Source organism: Bombus pascuorum, chromosome 9 (assembly GCF_905332965.1).
Source record: "Bombus pascuorum chromosome 9, iyBomPasc1.1, whole genome shotgun sequence".
Lineage (NCBI taxonomy): Eukaryota > Metazoa > Arthropoda > Insecta > Hymenoptera > Apidae > Bombus > Bombus pascuorum.
This window is the reverse complement of record NC_083496.1, coordinates 3982383-4005875: the sequence shown is the minus strand read 5'-3', so window position 1 is coordinate 4005875 and position 23493 is coordinate 3982383. Positions and strand designations below refer to the sequence as shown.

General features: G+C 43.4%; 1 protein-coding gene across 7 annotated transcripts in view; it reads left to right on the top strand.

Moving 5' to 3' along the window:
• Nucleotides 1–23493, top strand: part of LOC132910947 (lachesin-like) — a 279347-nt gene that overhangs the window by 33412 nt on the left and 222442 nt on the right. The window contains exons 1-3 of one of the 7 annotated variants that reach the window (XM_060967159.1): nt 919–1518; nt 2236–2829; nt 10132–10241. The exons of 1 other annotated variant lie outside the window; for it this stretch is intronic. In XM_060967159.1, coding sequence (XP_060823142.1) covers nt 10169–10241 — 73 coding nt within the window. In that variant the 5' untranslated portion in view covers nt 919–1518; nt 2236–2829; nt 10132–10168. Of the gene's footprint in view, nt 1–918; nt 2830–10131; nt 10242–23493 lie in introns of those variants that run through there. 5 more of the 7 variants (XM_060967158.1, XM_060967156.1, XM_060967157.1 and 2 more) reach the window with 5 other exon arrangements.

Genomic DNA, 23493 nt, shown 5'->3' with positions numbered 1-23493 from the left:
TTTATTTACCATTCATCTGTCAATAGCCATGCTGCTAAACATTAACAGCAATCAATAATCGTACCATTCGTCAATCGCAATTCTAGTTAGCGAGTTTGTAATTCTCTCACGCAAATGACACACAATCATTTTTGAACGGTTGCCTGTGTCAATCTAACGAGACAAACTTTGGTCGGTCGAGGTGCAGAAATAACGAGGTGAAATACATATATTTCGATAAATATATTGTTATAATTACAATAACTCATGATGTACTCGCAACTCTTGGCAATCGTATTGCGTCGTTTTGTATTTTCTCTCGCGTTCCATTTGAAATTGTAGAATCTTATAGTTTTGCAGACAAAATGGGATGAAAAGCGAGTGAGTTTGTAATAAGGGCAAAGGTTATGGGCGAGTAATAGGTTTGCTGCTGACCTAGGGAAATAAAGTCACATAACAGCCTGTGCAATTTGTGGATCGCGTTGCATGGTTTAAAAAAAATATATTTCAAACGATTCGAACGCAACAAAATTTTGTTTACGAATCTACAGAATGGTGACTCTGATTTATATAGAAAGATAAATACTAAAAAAAAAAAAAAAAAGATCCTACAGACCTACGTTAAAATTCCAGCACGAAAAAGCAACTCGTTTCGTATTCACAATCGCGAAACTGATTCGTAATTCATCCACTTGCTCCATCTCAAAGAGCAAAAACAGAATCGTTCCGAAACATTCGAAAATGTTGTCCATTTCATTCAAGGAGAAATTCGAAAATCCGAAAAATTCGGCGAAGGTGGCGGTGCGAGGGAAAAAAGAACGTTTTCGAAGGAGGCAGGCATCAAACAACCCCTACTGCCGGAATCGCGCGAGGTATTGCGCTCGCGCAATGCCGGCGCGCGTGTCCGTGTTCGCCGTGTAGTATATACGAGGCGGGTAGAGCAGTAGCACCGGCACCACCATCAGCACCAGCCAGCATTCAGCAGCAGTAGCCTCGTCGTGGCTAAAGGGGCTTCGGGATGTTGTACCACGAGCTAGTCAGCCGCGGCGTGTCGTCGTGTTAACCGTCGTCCACGTCGTTAAGGACGAAGGAAGTTGCGAACGAACGGGGTGCTGGCCGGTTATTACACGCGAGCTCTTCGGCTCTCGAGTCTCGTTGATCGCTCGCTGTTCTTCGCGCGGTTTCGACCCGACGGGGGACCATCGGTGCGCCCTCGGAATAAATTCGAACCAAGGGATCCGAGTCGTCGTTAGTCGAGTTCGAGCCGGTGCGCGATACGATCCTCGACGTTGACGGAGCGTCACGCAAGATTTGTCTGGTTCGCACGCTGCCTCTGATCGTGCACGACGATACACACGCACACGATCGTTTTGTTTTCATGCCTGTTTCTTATGCCTTTTTTATCCCTTTTATCGGCTGGTTCGAAGGGATTATTCTCGTTCTGGATGAGACGAGCCTGTGATTCGTCGTTGAGTTTACTGTTGTGTTGGAACGTTGCTGTTACGCGAGGAAGATCGTTACATAGTTTTATTTAAAATAGTAAGTATCGACAGGATCACTGAGTTCGTTATCGGAAGTAAAATACCGTATTCACGGACGGTGTGAAGGGAGTCATCGACAGGCAAAGGGTGAGCGAACGTGCCGAAGTGGCGTTCTTGTAATTGGAACAGGAACGTGTGGTAGACGATCATCTGAGAACGCCCTCGGTGTAAACTATTGTCACGGCCAGAAATTTCTCATTTAATATTTTGTTCGTTTTTCGAAGAATCAGCTTGATAATAGAGTTGTTGTAACGTCAATCGGAAACGATTTCCTCGTTCGCTAGAGTATTTTTAATACATCTCCATACTGTAATAAAAATCGCGATATACGTTTGCCGGGTGTTGGATGGCCAGACAAATATAAGAATAAGTTTGAATAAAAATAGTCTCGGTTGTTCTGGTACGTGGATTTATACAGGAAATCCGGTGGTCTGTAAATCGTTCTCAAGATTTATGAGGATCATCAACGATCGTTTGCTCACCGACCAGCCGTAACGGAACTATAATATTTCCGGATCGATCGTGCACCGGTGATCAGAGGCTTGGCGTGGTGCGAATGATCGCATTCCTCCTACTATCGCGGTGTTACGTGTACCACACGCATGATTTTACCAATAAATAACCAGCTACATTTATCGAAGTCCGTTGCACGCGGTTTACGCTGATCACTCGCTGTGCCGCAGGACCGTTATCGTTATCGATTAATCAAACATAGCCAGTACGCAACGAACCAACGACGGAGGAGAGCGAAAAAAAAAGACAACGGTAACATTATTAATTAAAAACGAAACAGCGTGCAACAATTTTTCACGTTGGTCTCCTGCATCGGACAAAATATCGCGAGGGACAAAGCATAGAGAAGCCAGCCGAGCTGCGTTCGTCGATCAATTTCATCGCAGCGATACGAAATATAAACGCATCGCGCGAGCTAACAGCTCGAAATTGAGAAAATAAAAGGGACATGTACAAAGGGATCAGTGCAACGATCGTTCCATCGAACATAGAAGTTCAGCAAGAAGAAGATCCGTAGCGACTGTTAATCCGAAGGCTAGGCCGGCTAAACCGCGGCGTATCGATCGATAATCCTTGGTGACCCGTGATTCGCAGTGAATTTTTAACATCGCACGGTTTTATCTCTCGTCGATTTTTTACGAGGAACGCGACCGATTCAGTGCTGTGAGATAAATGTTTCATAGACAGCAGCCGTGGTACAGGTAATATCGAATCTCGAAGACTTACCGTGGAATCAAAGGTGGCTCGAGGATCCTCGACGATATGTCCCCGGAAATCCAGGGACTGCCGTGAAAAAGTACGTATTATCTCCCGTTCGAAGCTACACCCGGGTTAACGTATCGGGGATTTGGAGCTTTGTCGCGGGGAAAGAGTTATGGACGATTTGTAGGTGCGCTTTTTAAGAGACTTATTACAGGGGCTTTCTTGATAAGCACTATAAATCAAAATTTCCAATTGGCCTCGGTATTACAACGGGGCCTGCCTCTAAATTTCCTTGATTTATGAAAGCCTGTATTTGAGTTGCGCGTTATCGTTCACGAACCGATCAAAAAGAGATCCGCTCTAGCTTGCGGAATGTAACTCTGTCGAGTCTACTCGAATCTATTTTCGTCGAAAAAATTCACGATAAACTCCGTGTTCCGAAGTACGATCACGTCCCTGCGAAGTGGAAGAAGCGGAAGAAGTGGAAGAAGCGGTAGCCGAATCCGATCCGTGCAGTTTTAATCGAGACGTCTAATGGATTCGCGGCATTTGTTCGTGTTTCGTCGGATACCTACCAAACTCTCTTTTTTTTTCCCCTCTCTTCTTGACGGCGAGTGTTCTCTTTGAGTCCGTTCGACGCAAACATCAGCGACTCGTCTCGCTACATCCCCTCTATCCATCTGGCTCTCTCTCTTTCGATGACTTCAAACGGTTTCTCGAGTGTGCTCGAGCCGAAGTGCTCTTACAGTTACAAAGATATACGTTGCCGATCGGAAAAATGTTGCCGCGGTATTCCCCTCGTTCCGCGACAGTGTGCAAGCTTAACCGTTAAAGAACGCTCGAGCTTGCCGATGCACATTTTTGCGTTACAAAGAATGATTATATTCCCAGCGGGGAAATACCCCCTCGTGCTCGTGAATGAGATAGCGTCGCCGTGCAATCATCGGCAAAACGTTTCACGCCTACCAGGGAAATAGAGAGATTTCGTATGGATTCTTATACGAATTCCAGATAGAGAGGATCCATGGAAGTAGGCACGGGGTGCGAAGACAATGACAATTTGGCTTGGATATTTATTCCTTCCTTCTCGAGGTCATACGCGATTGCAGGCAAAACCGAGGAAAGAGAAACGCACAACGCTCCGGTCAGATACGAATAAACGTATCTACTACGATTTAAAAGAAGAAAGAAAGAAAGAAAAAAAAAAAGAAAAAAATGAATTTACGTAAGGGGTCTTCTTTGATTTACTCTATGAAATTGTTGAAGAGTACGCGAAGACTGCCGGTAAGCATAACTTTCCTCGTTAAGAAACGTTGATCTGAATAAGCCCATTCTTCGGTTGCTCGTTGAATTCCAAAGAAGCACTCGCCAAAGAGTCTCGTCATCTTCTTTTTTTTTTTTCTTTCTCGCGCTTTTCTTATCCCCCCTTCTACTTATTCTTCCCCACCTTCCTCGACATTGCTCGGCATGGCAGTTTTTGTTGCTTCCATAGTGTCGGTAGTTAAGAACTTTTAATATTAGATAAATACGGTGCTTCGCGATTGTCTCGACTACTATCGCAGTTGTCGATCGCGCGTTAACTTCTTCTTCGATAACTTCTATCATCGTGTACTCCTCGTAAACTCTCGTTTTAAACGCGTGTTCTCTACGATCGAAAAATACATATCACTTCGAGAAGAATTGGCCTCAGCCCGGTTCTTCCTTTTCCATTCGTCATGATTTATCGAGGACTCGTGAGGAAGGGAGAGACAGTGAGGGAAAAAAGAAACATGTTAACTGCGAACGGGCAGAGGTAGCCGTGGTCTAATGGCGATTTTATTTTTACGGAATGCAGCGTAGAACGTCGCGCACGCATGTGAAACGGCGCATTAGCAGGTGCAGACTACGATGTTGTATGTTCGCCCGACTGGTATACGTGGCAGGATCGCGTGTCGGCAATTATCCAAGACACAAAACGATACCGTGAACGCACGCCACGTCGCTTTTCGACCTGCTCACTTCCGGAATGTAATTACGAGCGTTTTGTCGCAATCGCGCCACCGTCGTGCTTGCCCCGCGATTTGCCGCGAGTTTTGCGGCAAATTCACGGCCCTGCTGTTGCATAGAGAACGCAACTGTCGCCGATTAATTATTTCTCCTCCTCTGTAATGAGAAATTTATCGTCGTTCGTTCCGTTCCTTGTATTATATTTACTCCGATCATTGTATCCGTTGTATTTGAAATTTTTAGGTATTTCAATTTTCGTATTCGAAGACCACGTAGGGAAAGAACATGACAAGTCACGTTTCCTATTTTCTTTTACCGCGAAGCAGTTTTAAATTTTACCACCGTAAACTATCAATCGGCGAATGTTACTAAAATCGTCTTTCTTACTAAATTTGCCATAGTACTATTAAAATATTATTTACTTGCCTTAATAATTACATCTTTGAGTTTTACAACATGACTTCTATCCTTGAACCTGACAGGTTATTTCATTTTCACCTATGTCGTGTTAACATTCTCTCGCTTTATCATAGGATGACGATAAAGACAGAAAACCACCGAAAACGTATGCATCGTTCTCTTCTCCTGCAATTTTCACTTCACGTGGTATTATTTATGTTGTTTGGCAATTTGTGAAAATTCGATCACGTTCCAAGCAATTTATGTAAATAGTGACGACTTAACGTAGATAGGATGATAGAACTGAAAAGGTAAAGAGGAGAAAAAAATCTCGGCTGTTTTAAATCCTCTCGTTAGGAGAGCTTTTTCATGCGAATTAACGAGACTAATACGTTCAACGTGGAAATCGTTGCAGCTCGAATTTCGTCCACGGATTTCATCCCTCTTTCCCCATTGCTTGCCCTCGTCTGTATTTCGAGCAATCTCTAACCGACGTTCAAAAGAAAGAGCAGACTCTTGCTCGCGTTTGGTACTTCCAATTCGCTCGATATCGTTCTTTGCTCTCTGCTCTCTCGTTGACGATTGTACCGGAATAGCGGAGAGATACGAAAGGGTAGAGTCGCCGGCCGTGTCATCTTGCCTGACCCAAATAGGAAAATTGCTGGACAGAGGAGCACAAAGTTGGCCGTCGAAATGTCAGGCGATTCGAATAATCGTCATTTCTATCTATTCTTCTCCCTATAGTTTTCTCTTTCCGTCGACTTTTCCCTCGGTGTGGGATTCGTCGCGATCGCGACGTATATGCATCGGATAAAAAATATGTCCTCGGTGAAATAGTCGCTGTAACGGCAGCGAGATCGAGAACGCGATTCGATATAAAATACTCGTAACGTTTTTAACGAACACCGTACCGTGAAAGATGGTACTTGCGAAGACAGTTGACCGAATCGCGAGGAAGCGAAATATTTCAAAAAGTACTCGAAACGAATCTCTGTAATTTTTCTTGGTGATGGGATTTCCTGAGTTCGTATAATTTCTATCAACGTTACTTTTTTACAACCGTTCCAATTTCAATGTTTACCGAAGAAAGCTTGTCACGAGTTCGCGCGACGTCTGTGTTTCAATTCCGTTTTATAAATCATTTCCAAGTCGATGGTAAAATCGTTCGACCAAGTTCATTCTTTACTTCTTCGTTCCTTTCTCTGTCCACAAAAATCGACGATTTTAACCGACACCTGGGGAAGAAAAAGACAACGGATAAACGAAACTCGATGTTATCGGGGATCCGTGCGTATTATACGACAACGGATTGTTGCGAAGCTGCCCTGGCATTTGTGTTTCGCTACGGTAGCGGACGATAAAAGTAATGTGACCGATAAAAGAGAAAAAAAAGAGGAACAGATCACATTGCAATGGTATCGAGCATTCTTGGTTTACACCTACGAACGTGATTTCCATCGTACGATAGCAATTACGTGAACATTTTTCAGTTAGGTTTGTTACGAACACCGCACGAACCTACCATTAAACTACGAGATCCAGCTTGAACCGGTATTCTATCCTATTATACCTATCCCTACATCTTACGCTTTCGAACGAATTAACCCCCGTATCGTCAATCTCGACGCGAATCCCATAAGCATCTCGATTCTGACTCACAGTCACGATCAATTTTCACTCATTTCCGTTGAAGGTAACCGCGAGATTTACGAAATCTGTTTCACCCAGTTTCCCTGTTAATTCAAATTCATGGGCAAGCGAGCAACGAGAAGCAATCTCTTTAACGGACCAGCGTCCGCTGTAAAAATAAACCGACGACGTCGGAAACAGACTAAATCGGGATTTCGTCGCAGGCGCGCAGATTAAACGATTATTTTCGACGACGCCCTTTCGGTCTCCGCGCGTATGTTCAGTTATTTCGTTGTCCGCCGTGTACACAGGACGGAAGAGTGGAGAGGCAGAGAGGGAAGGGAGAGAGGAAAAATGGTTTACGACTTTTTGCGAACGAATGCACGGTGAATTGAGGACGCACGCTAATGTCTGGCTCTGGCCTGGCTTTAGCCTGGTTATGGTCTGGCGTGGTGCGTGTATCGGCGCGCGGAGACTACCGGCGGAAACGGAAACGCAGTGGGTCGAGAAAGAGAGGGTGCAGCAGTGACGGAGGTGGAGGCGGTGGACAGGCCGCGGTGGGTCGAGTTGCGACGACCGATTTCCGGGATTTGCCTGACGTTTAATGAACGCTGGCAGACGTTTTGATTTACAGGACAGTTTGATTTCCGCGCGGGGCACAATAACCGCCAATTTGTAAATCGCCTCGTAAATCTGGACGGGCAGCAGCAGCGGCAGCAGCTCGTTGCAGACCGATGCGAGCCGACGTATCGGCGCTCGCTGCGAGTCCGACCTAAAGGCCGTTTGTCCGATTGGATTAAACAATCGGTGTCGTTAAAAAGTACGGCTGTTTTGGCGTATTATCGGTAAACATTCTCGTAAAAACGATATAACACTCGTTAGGGTGTGGGAAAAATAGGATCGAACAATTTTCTGATTGCCCCAGGCTCCGATCTGTCCGGTACACGCGTAGTATATGTGTTCTTCGCGCGATTTAGTTTTCGAGAGTGTTTTACGAGCACGAATATTCCGGATACTCGTCTTGGTTGTTGCACAAGCTTGTCGGTAACAGGGAAAATTGATAATCGGTAACGCGAACAACACGCGGTGGAATATTTTAGACGCGAAATCCGACGATACCGACGAGTTTCGTCCGTGTCGATTACGTATCGAAGGCTTTAGGCGATGAATTAGTACGGCGGATTTCGCGTTATAAATTCTCGATCGGCAGGTGTTACGATATTCTGATAGATCGAGGCGACGAGCATCGGGTTTCTAGGGGAGATTGTTTAAACTCGTTAGCTTGCGACAAGAAAGTTTCACGGACGTTTATTAACCGGGAATTCGTAACGAACGAAAGGCTAACGGATAATGCCGGCGGCTACGAGTAACTTCCTGTTTTACACTTACGAGGGACTGTCGCTGGTTGGAAAGGAGTTTGCGAAACAGGAGGAAAAGGAAAGAAAGGAAAAATGCAACGGGCCACGATAGCGTCAGTGAACGGGCGTCATGTCGTTAACCGAGTTTACTAATTATGGGTCGAGCGCGATAGCTGGGAGTTACCCCCCGGTAATTTCAACGCCGTGGATGTGTAAAAGCGTGATGTAGTAACAAGAGCCGCTTTACTAAAGTGCCTGTGTGATATTACTCTAAAAATCTCCGTTAATTAACTCGTAAAACTTGTAATAACGCAACGAATCAAGTTACACGGTTACGGCTCTTAACGTTCGAGTGGTCCACGCCTGCACGCTTTCAGCGCACCGACTAGAAAAAATCACCGTGACAATGTTACTTCGTGAAATATGAAATTTGTAAAATCAAGTTTAATCTTCGCGCGCGGATCGCTACGAGACTTCTGGAAACGTTAAACGATCGAGATTATTCGTCCGTGATGTCGTTTCGCGCAAATAAAATCGTATTATGACTATACGACGTGGAAAACATTAATCGAGAATTATATATAAACGTTGATACGAGGAACGATACGCTGAAGCACGAGAGAAAGATGCAACCAAAGAAAAAAGGAGAACATTCTTCAGAGATGAGAGTTCTTTTATTATCGCGATATGCTTCTTGGTAAAATATTTTTCGCCGGCAAACTACGAGATCCCTGAATCGATTTCACGCCTACAGATTACGGATGAGTAAAAGGTTTTTGTCGCGAATACGCCGAAGCTGCACTTTTCCAACTTTCCCTGCAGCGCGATTAAAGCTGCTGTCTACCGACAAAATCGCAAGAATTTTAAACGCAATACGTGTCATTTTAATACTTTATTTCTCCTTTTCCTCCTCTGTCTCTGTCTCCCTCTCCCTCTTTCTCTCTGTTTCTCTCTCTCTCTTCTTCGTGCACGTACTCAATTGTTTTTCGGGTCGGGATAGCACAATGAGAAATCGTATATAACAAGTAAATAATTAACACAATATATAAATACGCGAGGCCTTAGAACGAACGATAAAATAAATTCAGCCGATGTTCGTGTTACTTTAATCATTAGCTGGAAATATCGGTCTCCCGGGTCACGAGAGAGCGTTTCGTATCAGCGTAAGTCGTGTATTCGCGTCAGCAAAAAAACTGCATCGCGGAATTGAATTAAGAAACTCGTTGATATCATATTTTTGTTAATTAATCGAATTTAAATCTAAATTTATTTGTAGATTAACCGCGTGCTCGTACCAACACAACTTGTTTAACCTATTAACCGTTCCGTGATTCGTTATTAAATAAAACGATAAAAAATCTCGCCATCGTTCTCTACGTTCTTTCTTTCCACGATGCTGCAGTTGGAATCACACTTGGAATCGCGTTTCTTTCAATTCTTTCCTCTCCCCTGGAGAAAAGTCCACGGATCTGCTCTCTTGTAACTCTTCCTTTTTTCCCCCTTTTCATCTCGTTCATCGAGCCATATCAGAGACTGATTTCTGTACCGTATCCCGTAGACGTTCGCTGCACGCGAATACAGTCTCTATCTTGTCGAGTGGGTGTACATATATTACAGCCCAATAAACCTGATTAACATTAGGTGTTCGTTAATTACAGCATCCCTCTATTACACTGACTTAGCCATGCGTTAATGATTTCACGGCCTCGTGGATTTCCGACGTATCGACGAATCAACGATACGGTGCATATGCATTTGGATGTGCATCCTAGACTAGATGGATGCGTATTTACATATTCCTGTCACGCTTGCTGCGTACCTCGATATCGCACCCTCGACGATAGACCCGGGCTTATTTATTAATTACCTCCGATCCTTTTCATAACGGCGCGTATCGATCGATCGTTTGTTCAGCTTTCCTCCATCCTTTGATAACCTTAGAATTCTTTAGAATAGTAAATGCTCTAGCGTCCGTGACATATCGCCACGTTGAGTACATATATTCGCGTAATCCTTGTTCGCAGATAAGCTTCGAGGTGCAAGACGTGGAACGGCGATAAAATGGCGAACAATCAGAGAAGAAGATCGTGTCTGACCATCAGTATACTTCACATCATCACCGTCATGTGCCAAGGTAACCAAAACGTTCTTTCCTATACAGTCAACGCTTTTCGTATTTCTCGTACGAGCTTTTGTCGCTCGTTCGATCGAAATTTAGGAAACAATCGGTTCGAAAAAACGGCGAGCGTAATTCACGTTTTAATTCGGCCGGTTGCGCAGAGATCTATTGTAATTTCGAGGATCGCGGCGAAGAAAAGTGATTCGCGTAACGCGCGTTAGATCTATAGCAGCCGGCGCTAATGGAATTCGTGTAATTATAAAGGAAACGTGTAGCAACTACGAATGCTCGTGTAAATAATTACGCCGGGTAAAATAATGTCGGTTTATATCAAGTAAATTAGTATTATATTTCGATTAGATTCGCACCGCAGACTTCCTTGGAATTTAGCTGCGACAGCTGAACGGTGCTCGCGAGCCATTTAAACGGACGTCTTGGAAACGCGGGAAAAATTCGACGATTCGTACGATCCGTTACTTTTGTATTGGTATAAAACATCTAGCAGATTTTAGTTACATCGGCGGAAGATAATTCGATAAATTTCAATCTGTAGTTTACAAAAGTTTGTGTCGGCCAAGTTTCCGTGACTGCCTCGATAACGATGGTAGTTTCATCGAGAACATTCATTTTTGGTTCTTAGACGCTGTTTCCAGCACACGTGCCGCGTTATATAATACGCGGGCAAATGTATATACGCTCCTAATTGCTGCACGCAGACCTTATCCTTCGATATTTGTCGTGAAACAACGTATTTCTCTTATCGTTCCTTTTAATTTAACTATATTTTGCCAATTTATTAAACGTGAAAATATCTAACAAATCCATCGTTATAAAAATATCAAAGGTTTGGTAGGCTGCTACGCATAAAAAATTACACATTTTTTCATCACGAATTTCTTTGTTTCGAGCAATGGATTTTATTTTTTCTTAATTCATCGTCCATTGCCGTCTTTTTTTATTTTTATTTTTCGTCTTTTATTGAAACGTGTAAAAGCATAGCGGTGGCGTTACAACACTACTCACAATTAGGTACTTAAATCGACGCAACGTATCCAACAGTAGCAGCGTACACGCGTTAACTACCCCTTGAAAAACGAGATTTTCATTGCACTGCGCCACTACTCGGCGACGATATTCATTAAAGCACGTTTTATGCAGCTTATGCGAAAAATAGTTGGAGAAAACCTATAATGCACGTTTCTCGTAAAAAGAATCACTGAAACGACACGATGAACGTTCGACTGTTTGGTAGATATTCGTCGGCTAGGGAATCGATGCTCTTTGTGAATCATTTAGTTGTTCCAGTTAACAGAGCTCTCGTCGACGAAAAGGATGACTGATTATGTTGAATAATTTCTACCAATGGTATAAATTTAGTTTGGGGTATGAAAGTTACGTGTTACCAAAATGTAACCGCGGATATGCACGCGAGAGAAATTGCTGTGTAAGTAACTCGGCGAAGAAGTAGAAGTTATCGGTAAATGCTGATAAAACGTATTGTCCATTAGTGTTGGTAAGGTTAATCAATTTTCCATTCAACGTGCAATCTCTCTGCCTGCTATCGAGGCTCCTCGTTCAATGGGGCAAAAGCGGATGGAAGGGACGTAAGGGGTCTTAAGATCACGAAGACAGCCAACCAAGGCTTAGGAACTCGTAATTATCGCTAAATAAGAAGGTGGTTCGCTTCTCTTCGGCACCATCCCGTTGAACAAGATATATTAAAGCATCGTGAGGTAAATGGTCGGGTTGCCTCGATAGCTACTTTCCAAGTTTTAAACGACGTGACACGTCTAGTGGCCATCTTGTCACGAATTCTACGATATTTCTCGCCTCTGTTTGTTTGTAAAGTTACGATAGGTTCGTAGTATTAACTTTAATCCGAACGTTTCCAAGCTTTCCTCCTTCTCGGAAATTTATATTTTCACGTCAGTATTTTTCGGTATGTTTATATTGAAACTTTCAGGCTTTATCGGAAATCCTTTAAAATTACATACAGCACCATTTCCCGTGATTCACTGCGGTGTTTTTAATTTTTTTACTGCTAGGGTTTGCCATTCGGCTAAAAGAGGAGGGCAAAAAATGCTATTTTTCGATCGAATCGGTGCGGGGCTTTGTCTATCGACAATTTGACTCGGTAGCTGAGTTTGCTTTGGATAACGTGGAAAATGTTTGAAGTTCGTCTGATCTGTTCCAAGTTAAAAATTTATTCGTGCCTATTTGTACCTACATTTATACTAAAAGTACAATGCTTTTTATACATCGTAAGAATCCGTTGAAAAATATTTCGGAATCTACGATTCCTGTTATTCCTGGCATCTTTCCTGTAATCACGATATTTGCAATCTCTGTATATATTTCCAAAATATCGTTTAAAACGTTATTCGTTTCAATTTATACCACGATCGGGCTCGTTAAAATGCAGCATGACATTCGCTGACGGTAAATGGTAGTTGCATCCCTTTCTGGAAGTCTTCCTCTGATAAAAGAAATTTACTACAGCGTAACGATCAACTACCGCCTTTTGTATCGTCATTTTCTCCGTGCAACTTGCTACGTCATTTGCTTTGGACCGTCTCGTGAAACAAGACAGCTAGACGTGTTTCCATTTTCATCGTTTCTTGTTATTACGATCAACGTCGTTAGCTATTTCATGAAATTCGAAAAAGAAGAGCAATCGAAATTGATTTCCAGTCGAACCGTTACAAGTTATTTTCTATATTCCATCGGTGCAATTTCTTCTTGAAGTAACTACTTCTATCGTAAGAAAGTACATCGATCAAGGAACGCGTCGTCGGCCCAAGGAGGTTGGAAGAAGCAACGCCTGCATCGATAGCTACCCGAGTGACGCGCAGTAATTTGGGATCGCTTTGAGGCACTAATTTAAATACATATTAATACAACGCGTATGCAACATCCGTCGACGGGCTGGAAGCCCTGTAACCAGGCAACCGGTGCAATTATGTGCATCAACTGCACGGACTTTGTCGGTTAGAGTGCCAGCGACTTGCGTGCCAACCAATCAGCATAGCCGGCTATGCATACGAACGAACTCGCCGACGGAGCCTAACCCGGACAAATTCGAATCCTCGCGACGCGCATCGTCGTCGGTTCATTGGCCGGTGGCGCGGCCCGACGAACCGGATCGCGTGGTTATTGTCGGTTTCCATCGATTCTGTCGCGAACACCTGGCAAATTGCTTCCCGTAGACACTGGGATATAATCGTACGGTTTCGTTGATCGAGTGGCGTGAAAGGCAGCCCAATGGTCGTGCGAGTATATTACAAAGTCGCAGAATTTTTACCATCGAGGTAGCAGGTCGATCGAAACAACGTATTACTGTTCTCGCGATCATCGAGATAATAATCGATCGACTAAAAATCGTAACGGTGTGTGAGGCAAGATTTTCAGAATGAATTCAATCACGTGTTTCAACTTGTAAACGTATCATGCTTTTAGTTTCATAATTAACGAAGCAACAACTTTGTTGTCCACAGCATTGTAGCTGGTTTCGCCAGGCTACGAAGCGTTCGCGTCAGACTAGTGGCATCAGAGTCTCGATTCTAAAAATTCCTCGGTACCAAAATACAAAAGATTCACGTTTCTGGCAATGGAAATTAGAGAATAAATAAATAATTCCAGGATCCAAAAAAGTTTGTTTGCCATTCACGTTTCGGGTCGTACTATGGTCTCACATATTTATTTATCTAGTTTCGTATGTTTTCACGAATTTCGGGCGAGATTGGAACTTTTAGCCACGGAGTTTATTTCATGCGGTTCGAAGGGACGTGTACAGGGTGCGCCGTTAGAATCCGGACAAAAGAAGTTTTGTGCAGAAAGTTGTTTATTTAAGTCAATACACAAAAACACATGAAAATGTTGTTATATCTCATTTAAAGGGTCCTTGCTGAGAACTTTTATTCTATGTAACCACCCTCTGCCTCTATGACCTGCTCTATTCTTGCTCTAAAGCGCGAGCACGCTGACTTCAACTGGTCGCGTTTAATTGTCGCGAATTCTGACTCGATAGCAGCTCGTAGGGAGTTGACGTTGGGGTGCCTGCATTTATTAGTTTGTCTCTCGATAACGCCCCACACGTAATAGTCCAATGGGTTTAGGTCGGGACTGTTAGGAGGCCAGAAATCTTTCGACCAAAACATGTCCACATTGTCAGAGAGCCAATTTTGAACAAGATGACTTGTGTGAGCAGGTGCGCCATCTTGTTGAAATAAATACGGCCTTCCAGAAGCCGTAATTTCCATCCACGGCTTTATTACTGTCTTCAGGACCTCCAAATAAACCTCCTTTGTGATTCTTTCGCCTTTTTGGAAGAAGTGCGGAGGCATGACGTCGCCCTCACTTGAGACAACGCTCAAAACGTGAACACTTGCTGGAAATTTGGTTTTGCCCACAACAGGAACATCTTCGAGATTGTGGGCCAGCCAACGGTCGTTCCTCCGATTCACTTTGGCATCCACCCGGCGCGAAGACTTTCTATAATCGCCGCTCTTCTATCGTATTCCGGGTTTTGCTTAACGAGTTCTGTCATTTTGAGGTTATAGAAGACTTATTGACATATTTAACTAACTTCAGAGTCAATCAGCACAAACATCTGAATTCTAATATGGTGGGAACTACAAATTGAATTCTGTCCGAATTCTAACGGCGCACCCTGTACATCGCGAGGGGAACTTATTTCGCCGGACCAACAGTTCAAACAGAAAATCTCGCCATATATAATAGGAAAGTGTGAACGAGGATATAAAGCCACAGAGCGAAGCGTGGCTACGTCGTCAGTGAACGTCGAATCGGAAACGAATGTGGCAGAATAAAGCATTCGGGAATTCGAGGATACACGCTGTTTGCCTTTCCAATACGCGTTTCATGTCGATTCACCTGCGAAACGTAGAATGCGATCCGCCAATACCTCGTGGCTTATACGAGTCATCAATTACCCGCTATCGTTTGAAACTAAACATTTCCGACGTATTATCAAATCTTACGACGTATAAAAACATTTTTTTATTTCGTCTATCCGATCCGATCTAATCGAGGATCTTCTCATTTGAGAGAAAAGTGATTGGGGGGAGGGGGCAGAGTGGACAAAGAGGAAATTTCATGTACGAGGAAAATAGGAGGAGGCCGTGCTTACGTCTTTTCTCTCGTCGTTCCAGCGAATGGAAAAACTTCTGGTATTCCCCTGGTCGACAGTGAGATCGTAGATTTCTGATGTAGCCTTTGTGCTACGGAAAGAGAAATAGCGACGAAGAGCGGAGGGAAACGTGGAAATCCTTTTTGGAAAAAGTACCTTGCTCGGCGGGCCGCTCCGTTGACTCGAGGCGTCGGTTGCCATCGCCATCGCGTTGAAAACTTTCTTTCTCGCGGTCTCCGTGCGCCCGGCTTGGCCGCGTTTTTTCCACTGTAGGTCGGGAGCGAGAGTTGCCCGTTCGCTACGTAAATGCAAAAACATATTTAAGATGTTATCTCTGGCCGAGAGCACGACCGCATTCAAAGTTAAGACATTAAATGTACATTAGTGCCGTTAGACTGGCATACCCGCTACTTAACTCACACACGTACGTACTGCTGTGTCAATTTGAGTCGGACTTTTCTCCTATCCGGTCTCTTCTTGACATTTTTCGTAGTTCCCTTAGTTTTAAGGATAATCTTCTTCAGTCTGGTCACTTTGTGTCTCTTTTGTTAAAAAATTAGTTGTCAAAAATAGTTCATTGCAAAGATGGTCTCGTCCGATTTGATCATTGCGTCAGCAAAAGGTAATCCTTCGAACGAGATCGGTCGACGAACCAGTCGCAAGGACTGGTTTCGATTCAGTCAGCTGTATTCAGTCTTCCTTTCAAAAAGTCAGTCCCCAAAAAAAGAGAATCAGTTTCCAAAAAGCAATCAGTCCTCGGAAACAGTAATTCTTTCAGAGTGGAAGAAAAATGACAAGTTCACGGCATTCAAACTTCGATCAGATGAAAAACAGAGAGTTTGTGCCTTCCACCAAGTCGTTCTCTTGATTTCTCGTTGTTTTTGCTCCTGTTTTTTGGCCTACGGGAGCTTCTTCAACCCTACAGTTTAAACAACCCCGCGCTTATAACAGTTTTCGTTTTTATTCCATAACGACGCTCGCTTCTCAGGGTGTCTATCCTTCTCGTTATGGATTTTCTTATTATGGCCTGTGATGTTATTCGCACGAGGACGAGGCGCGTCTCTGTACATCAATTTAGACGAACTAGGCCTAGGATGACGACGACGTCGATTCAACGATTTCCAGGATAACGGACACGTTTGGAATTTTCCCTAGAGACTGTTTCGATCCTCAAGTAGCTGTCATAAAGTCAGGTGAATATTATCCGTATACACATACGCGCGCGCGCGCACACACAGACACACAGTCACACAAATGTATGTCTTATACGGGGAATAGGCAAGTTGTCGAACGGAACAATGTGTCCTAGATTTTTCTCCAAGACTCTTGGAAATATATAAGTAGAGATACTCTTATACGTGGTTGCGATCGTACGAGTTGTTTAATGCCTAAAAATAGGGGTAGTTTGCTCGCGTCCTCGCGCTTGCACGTTATTGCGATCAGAGCCGGGGGAAACTCGAGCGCAATAGAAAAATATCACGGCCGTCGAAGCGCGAAGTAGTCGGCGAAAGTTTGCGAATGCATAAAAAGCGGCTCGATCTACGAGGCTGTTTTTACGGCGACGTCGCTTCAATAAACCCGGCCTGAATTCGATACACTCGGCGTGGAACGTGCATTATTCTCCGCGTGGAGAAGCGTAGTCCATCGGCGCGGAAAATATAAAGTGATTTCTACCGAGAGTTTGACGGGAAGCATAAATGACGATGCAAAAAATCGCTTTGAAAACCATGGGCGCGAATGAACGCCATTGACTGTCGAGTACACTCGAACGAAAGAAGCCACTCGTTAGAATAGCCGCTTTACGTGTCCGTTTTATCGTGTACGACACTTGATCACACTTGATTTACACCGTACAAATGATGCATCCTGTATACGAGTTTGTATCGCAAGGTTTGTTTACCACCGGTTGGGGAGAGGTATTCATTTTTACTTTATAGAAATCCTCGTTTCGTTAATTATATCCGGACACACGGTGTCGTAAAAACATCCGGCTCGTGTTTAAAATATCGGCTACGATCGACGAGACAGGCAATTTCGAAGTATTTATGAAATCGGAAAATGCTAACAGGGGGCAGAATCGTATCGACGATAAATGGAAGAAAAAAGCGATAAAATTTCGAGCGAAACCGAATCATTGTTGCCTCTCTTACGCTTCGTGAAATTTCTGACTATTCGGCGAATCACGTTGATACGTAATTGATACAGAGTACACATGGCGTAGCGTAGAACGACGCGTTCTTCGTTTCCATTGCTGCACGAACGAAGCCGTACAAAGGACGAAAGCGGACACGACGCGGCAGGGGTTGAAACAAGAACCATCGGACTGGCTGAAGTTTCTTCAACGTAGAACACGTACGACGTTTGTGTTCTTTCGACAATCGCATATCACCGTGACTCGTTAACGAACGAGTGTCTTTTTAGCGCGACGAATCGTCAAACTACGACTGTACTAACGAGAAACTGTAGTTTATATCGTGAACAAACGAAGGAATACAAATGGCGCTGTAACGTTTCTCTTCCTCGGCACGAGTTTGATAATGGAGCAACGTTCGGTAAAAGTTGGAAAGAAATCATACTTCCGTAGGATAAACTTAAATAGAACTTTGCCAGGTTTTCGATGAAGCTCACAGCTACATCTCGAGTCTTTAGAGCGCTCGTTTTTCCATTGATTTCCCCGGACAGACGAAATTACAAAGATGTATAACAGCTGTAAAGCCGGAGATCGGGACGACAAAATAATTCCCTTTCTTTGGGTCGTCCCCGTGAAAATACTCTACACTATCCCCGGGAAAGTTAATTCTTCCGAAGGAAAGTTAGCCGAGGGAAAGCGTTCGGAACTGGGTTAAAACCATTAGCCAACGGCTATGAGATCAAAATACATTTAACGGTTTACTAGAAGTCGTGAACGTAATTGCCTTTCCGGGGCGATAGTCCGCGTGTTGGAATTCGTCGTTTGAACTTGTCGATACCCTTTTATCTTTTCACCAAACATAGTATCGACTAAAATATCGATTAAAGTCGTGCACGATATCATAAGTGGTGGATATTTAGTGGCAGCGACGTCTATTGTCGCTGTTATATCGTGCTCGGCCTCACGTGCGTGTACACGTGCGCGTACACACCTGCGAAACGAGATCTGCGACAGCCATGTGACATACGTAACGCGAGAGCGAGCAAACATCATAATATGGCTGGTTACTCAAGTCGTAAATGGGTATCGGCCACTCGAGTACACTCTGCAGTCGGTAGATATCGTCAAGAATTCCTAGAATATCGCCGAGATTTTTTACTTTAGATCTTGGTATTATTTTACGATACTCGGCCAAACGATGGATTTTTCGTTCAAACAAAATACTCTGAGAACGTATCGAAATCGGAAGGATATTTCTCCTGAAATAAACCCGTCGAAGGAAGATAGAGATGGAAACTAAAAAGTGGGAACGTATTTTTGTTAGTAAACGAAATTATTTCATAAACAATGGTACAATAATATAATTATACTGTTCTAATATAGCGTACGTAATGGTATAACGATAAAGCAATAATGGTAAATAATGGTATAATAACAATAAAATAACACAGCATGAGAAGAAGCAAAGAACTGCAATACGAGTGTCATTGGGATTTATTATAAATGATCTACTACGTGTGTAACGGATTAACGCCATAAGCGGTTACAAGACGCGTATAGAGGATGACGTTTCGTCGAAATCGATACGTATCGCTTTTAACGCGCGTGAAATTTTTAAATTCCATCGACTCTGATGGATAGTATGTTGCTGTTACACCTTGTCACTGTAGGCCACTACGATGTAGACTGTAGACCGTACGGTACTGGCAAATCGTCATTTGGTATTTATAGAACCAACGTGATTCCCGATTTCCTCCTATTCTTCGACTCTATTATTCCAAAGAAATCTACCAATCTCTTGGGAACGTTCTCCTTACGTTATTTTCGAGGCACACTCTCGGAGATTTCCCCATATACGCACGCGCTCGCATCGTTTTACCCGTTAATATTTTAGAATCTTCACAACTCGCTGCTATTTGCCACGTTTGCTGTGGTAGGCATCGAAGGTTTTCTTGGTCTGTGGCGTTCCCGCTGGCACGCGGTCCCCGCTCGTCCAAATATATTTTTAGGTGGCGTAGTTGGTAGAACGGTGCGCGATACATATGGAATCACATATGTGGCTAGACATGCATACTTCATGAAATAGTAACTTCCAGGCAGCATTCGGGACGCGTGTGCCGAGTCAGAGGGGCGGGGGACGCCTTTGCAAACTCGATTCGATGAGAGAGCGACGCTGGCTGCTCGCGGCCCGTTTAATGGCATTTCCGTGCTCCCTCTCGAAAAGAGAAATATTAAATTTCAGCACGAAGGAATTCGAGTATCCGTGGCGTGGTATTCTTAGAAGCGGTGGGTGAACGACGACGGATGCACCAGGTTGGCCCACTTTTAAAAGACCGATATAACAGCTAGCCAGACAATGTCAGTTATGCTCTTTAACTCCAGTGCACTGTTACACCAGAGCTCGTGTATCTTTTGAACTTCCCCATTGATATCCAACTACCAGGATCGCGGAAATTTGAAAACGTTAATACCCTTTGGGTAAATTCCATGCAAAATATCGAACGATCACTTTGCGTTATCTGGTAGGACTGGTTTATTCTTAAACGATTGTGTTGGAGTTTGAAAAGATGTGCGCTATATGCCGACTAATATCCTTGGAAAGATCGCTCATGCTGATGGACTTGGAATCGTTACTAATTAATGACTACCTCGATGGATGTTCTTCGCTGTAACTTTTCACCGAGATTCTACGAAGGTTATGTTTCTGGTTATACATAAATTGCAGATTTTTATGCAGTCGTGGGGAATTTGAGCTGCAAAAAATGCATAGACTGCAGGTAGTATGGAAAAATATACAAAACATCCAAAGTGTGCTACTTGCTATAATATTTTGTATGTTAAACAATTTTTTATCTAGGTTTTTTAACTATCCGCATAAAAATATGAATTTACGTAAATACCAAGTTATGAATGTTGATTTGAAACTAGACGAAAAATTACACGGAAAACTTCTGCAGCTCTGTGTATATCTATGTTGTAACTATACTAAACTGTAACTGTAATATGCAACTATTTCAAGGACTGTTTGGGATTTTTAAGGCTTTTTTATCCTCATTTTCGAACGGTAGAAGTTGATTTCGTCTCTCTAAAATAGCAATTATCCTGATCGTATCATAAGATCGTTCTCAATGAGAATCTTCCGTTCCAAGTGATACGAATCAACGATAGAACGTCCAACGTATCTATCCCTCGTTTGCTCGAGTATCACGACCCCTAGCATTCCATATATCTCGCGTTCTTCAAATTCAACTCTTAAGCGTACTCGTCTGCGTTGAGCAGGCGACGAACGAACACGATAAAAATTTAAATAATACCGCGGGCTCGCGGACATTCATCGTCGTTATCGCGAGTGCAAATACATTCGCGGAACTCAGAGACACGGCGGCTCGTGCTCGAACATTAACTATATCTCGGTTGGACGATCTGCGGCCAAGCAACGAATAGCAAAAATTGCCTTCGTCGTGTTCCAACAACGAGACTAGTTATGCGGCTACACACGTAGCTACGTGGTCGCTCGTGCACCTACCATACGCGCGTTGGAATTCGCGTACGAATACAGAGTTTGCGACAGCTGCGGACACGTACGGCCTCGTTGCGACCAACCGTGATTCCTACATCTACCTGGAATATCTGTAACGTTTAACTTTTTTAATACGGCTGTCATCGATGGACGATGATACGAAAATTTCGCGAAACAATGCAGCTGTCGATGAGAGATATTTAGATTTTAATCCTCGGAGTAGGGATTACAAACTACCTGCAGATCCATAAATACTTTGTTAGTTAATAAGCTAAATTCGCCTATTTATCACGAAATATTCATATTTATTACAATCATTGCGATGTTTGTTATCATTTTCAATGCATACCTAGCATCTAGAAGACTTTTGAAATTTCTAGGCTGTAAGCGCCTATATTTCTCTCGATCCCTACTGTAATGTTGGTTACAATTATATCCAAAGTCATAAATAGCCAATTAATCTTTCAGTTAATTACTCGAAGAATATTAGCTTTGTAATTTTTTGCGCCTAAAGAAACGATTTATAAAGATATACTCGTGTTTAAGGGACTAGAAATTTCACCGATGTTACAAATGTGAAATGCATCCGTTGCGTGCAACGTCGTTCGTCTTTCTAATCTACGTTTTTTTTCCCTTCGTTCCTAGTCCTAAGTTTCGGTCGGCTGGTGTTCGGAAACGAGCCTGGAACAAGGGAGGCTCGCCGCGACTTCCGTGCGAGGAATCGTAAACTGGCTCGTTCAGCCGTCGTTATCGCCGCTTGTTACACGATTTTACAGTTTCCGGATGCTTCCCAGCTGTTCCTTAATACCTGAAGCCTCCGGCCTCGAACCGCTTTCAACGCTCGCGAAATCTGTAAAATTTTTATCTCGCGAACGCGATGCACAAAGCCGGTTTTATGGACGACAATTACCACACCGAAGAAGTGGGTTATCTTTTGAGCAGTTTTATTTCTTACCCACGCGATTCCGTTGAGAAACGGCAGCTGGTGAAGCTAGCTTAATTCTGGTCCTTCCGGGCCGAGGATACATTTTCTTCGGTTCAACCAGGATAACGTGTCCGAGCTTCGGTTAGTGTGCAACACTCCGCAAAACTGTAGTTTGAACAGTTGCGGAGAGATGTTCTTAATGGTTTTTAATTGCCAGGATGATCCTAGATATCAGCGGGATGCATAGAAAGTTATCTTGCCGTGATACGTTTCTTTGCTCCTTTTGTATTCCTCTGTGCAGATAGAAAATAAACGAAATTTCTAGAATCTCCTAATTAATGGAATTAATGGAATTTTATAAGTCGCAGGTTATCGGCACTGATAAATTCTTGAGCAAATTTTAGAAATTAATGGACCGACAGCCACGACATTTAAATTGTATTTATTGGAAGATAAAAAAGATATTAAAGATTCGTGTCGTAAAATAAAACTTTAGCTGGTTTTTGTTGATTTACTGAAATTACTGGAAACCGCTTCCAAATTAAAGCTGTATAATCTATGGCTCGTAACTGGTTAGTTCATTGATATTATTAGTCGTTAAATTATTGCGTAAGGAGACGCAAGAAATATCAAAGGCACGCTGGAATTTTTAGCAATGCTTTCTACGACTTTCCATACTGATTTTAAAACAGTTTGGAATTTTGGTGAAATATGCATGAAAGAAGGGGTGGAAGTAACGGGGTGGTGAACTCGATACATTTCCGTCGGGTCAGAATCGATATCAGGTCCGGAGAAATCTCTTCTTTTGAATTCTTCGGTCAAGTCAAGGATCCCCATTACAGTTATCAGCGATTGCGGATGCTCGAGATGACGAGGAGGTCGAGCAGAAGGCGCCTTAATGCTCAGCACCACTCTAATTTCACCGTTTCAACCTACCTCAAGGTTGAAATGCAATATCGTCGTTAGGCAGGCAACTCGAAAGTATTTCCGACGTTTCCAAACTATTTCCAAGACGGATTTCTTCCTCACCGGTTCGGAAACCGCCGTGAAAACCAGAACTCGAATTTCATTTCGGGTTTGCTAACGATCAACCGATCGTTTCCACCTTTAATTAATACCTTACGCGTTCGGTTTACCCATGGACCTTAAAATTACGCGATAATTGAGACGCAGTCGGCGAGGCTCGAATCGCCTGCAACCTTCGATTCTCCGCACGAAAATTTCCATTTCGAAATGAAAGTTCTCTAGATTCGCGACTCGGTGTTTGGATCTCGGCAATGTCGAAAAGCAACGCTGTGTTGAAAGAAAAGAACCGAAAGGAAGAAAAGGATCAATGGCTTTTGTAGGATTCTTGGACTGGCGGAGAAGCGAGCGTTCCCGCCCAATTAGTCCACACACACACTTGTACAGTGTTTCTGCGGATGAAAGGGCGCGAGTGTATTCAAAGATTCCCACGGATATCCGTGAAAAGCCACGAAGCGGATAACATTATCCATTCCAAACGTTCGTCGACCCCTGGAGTCGTCATTTTGCAATGATAAA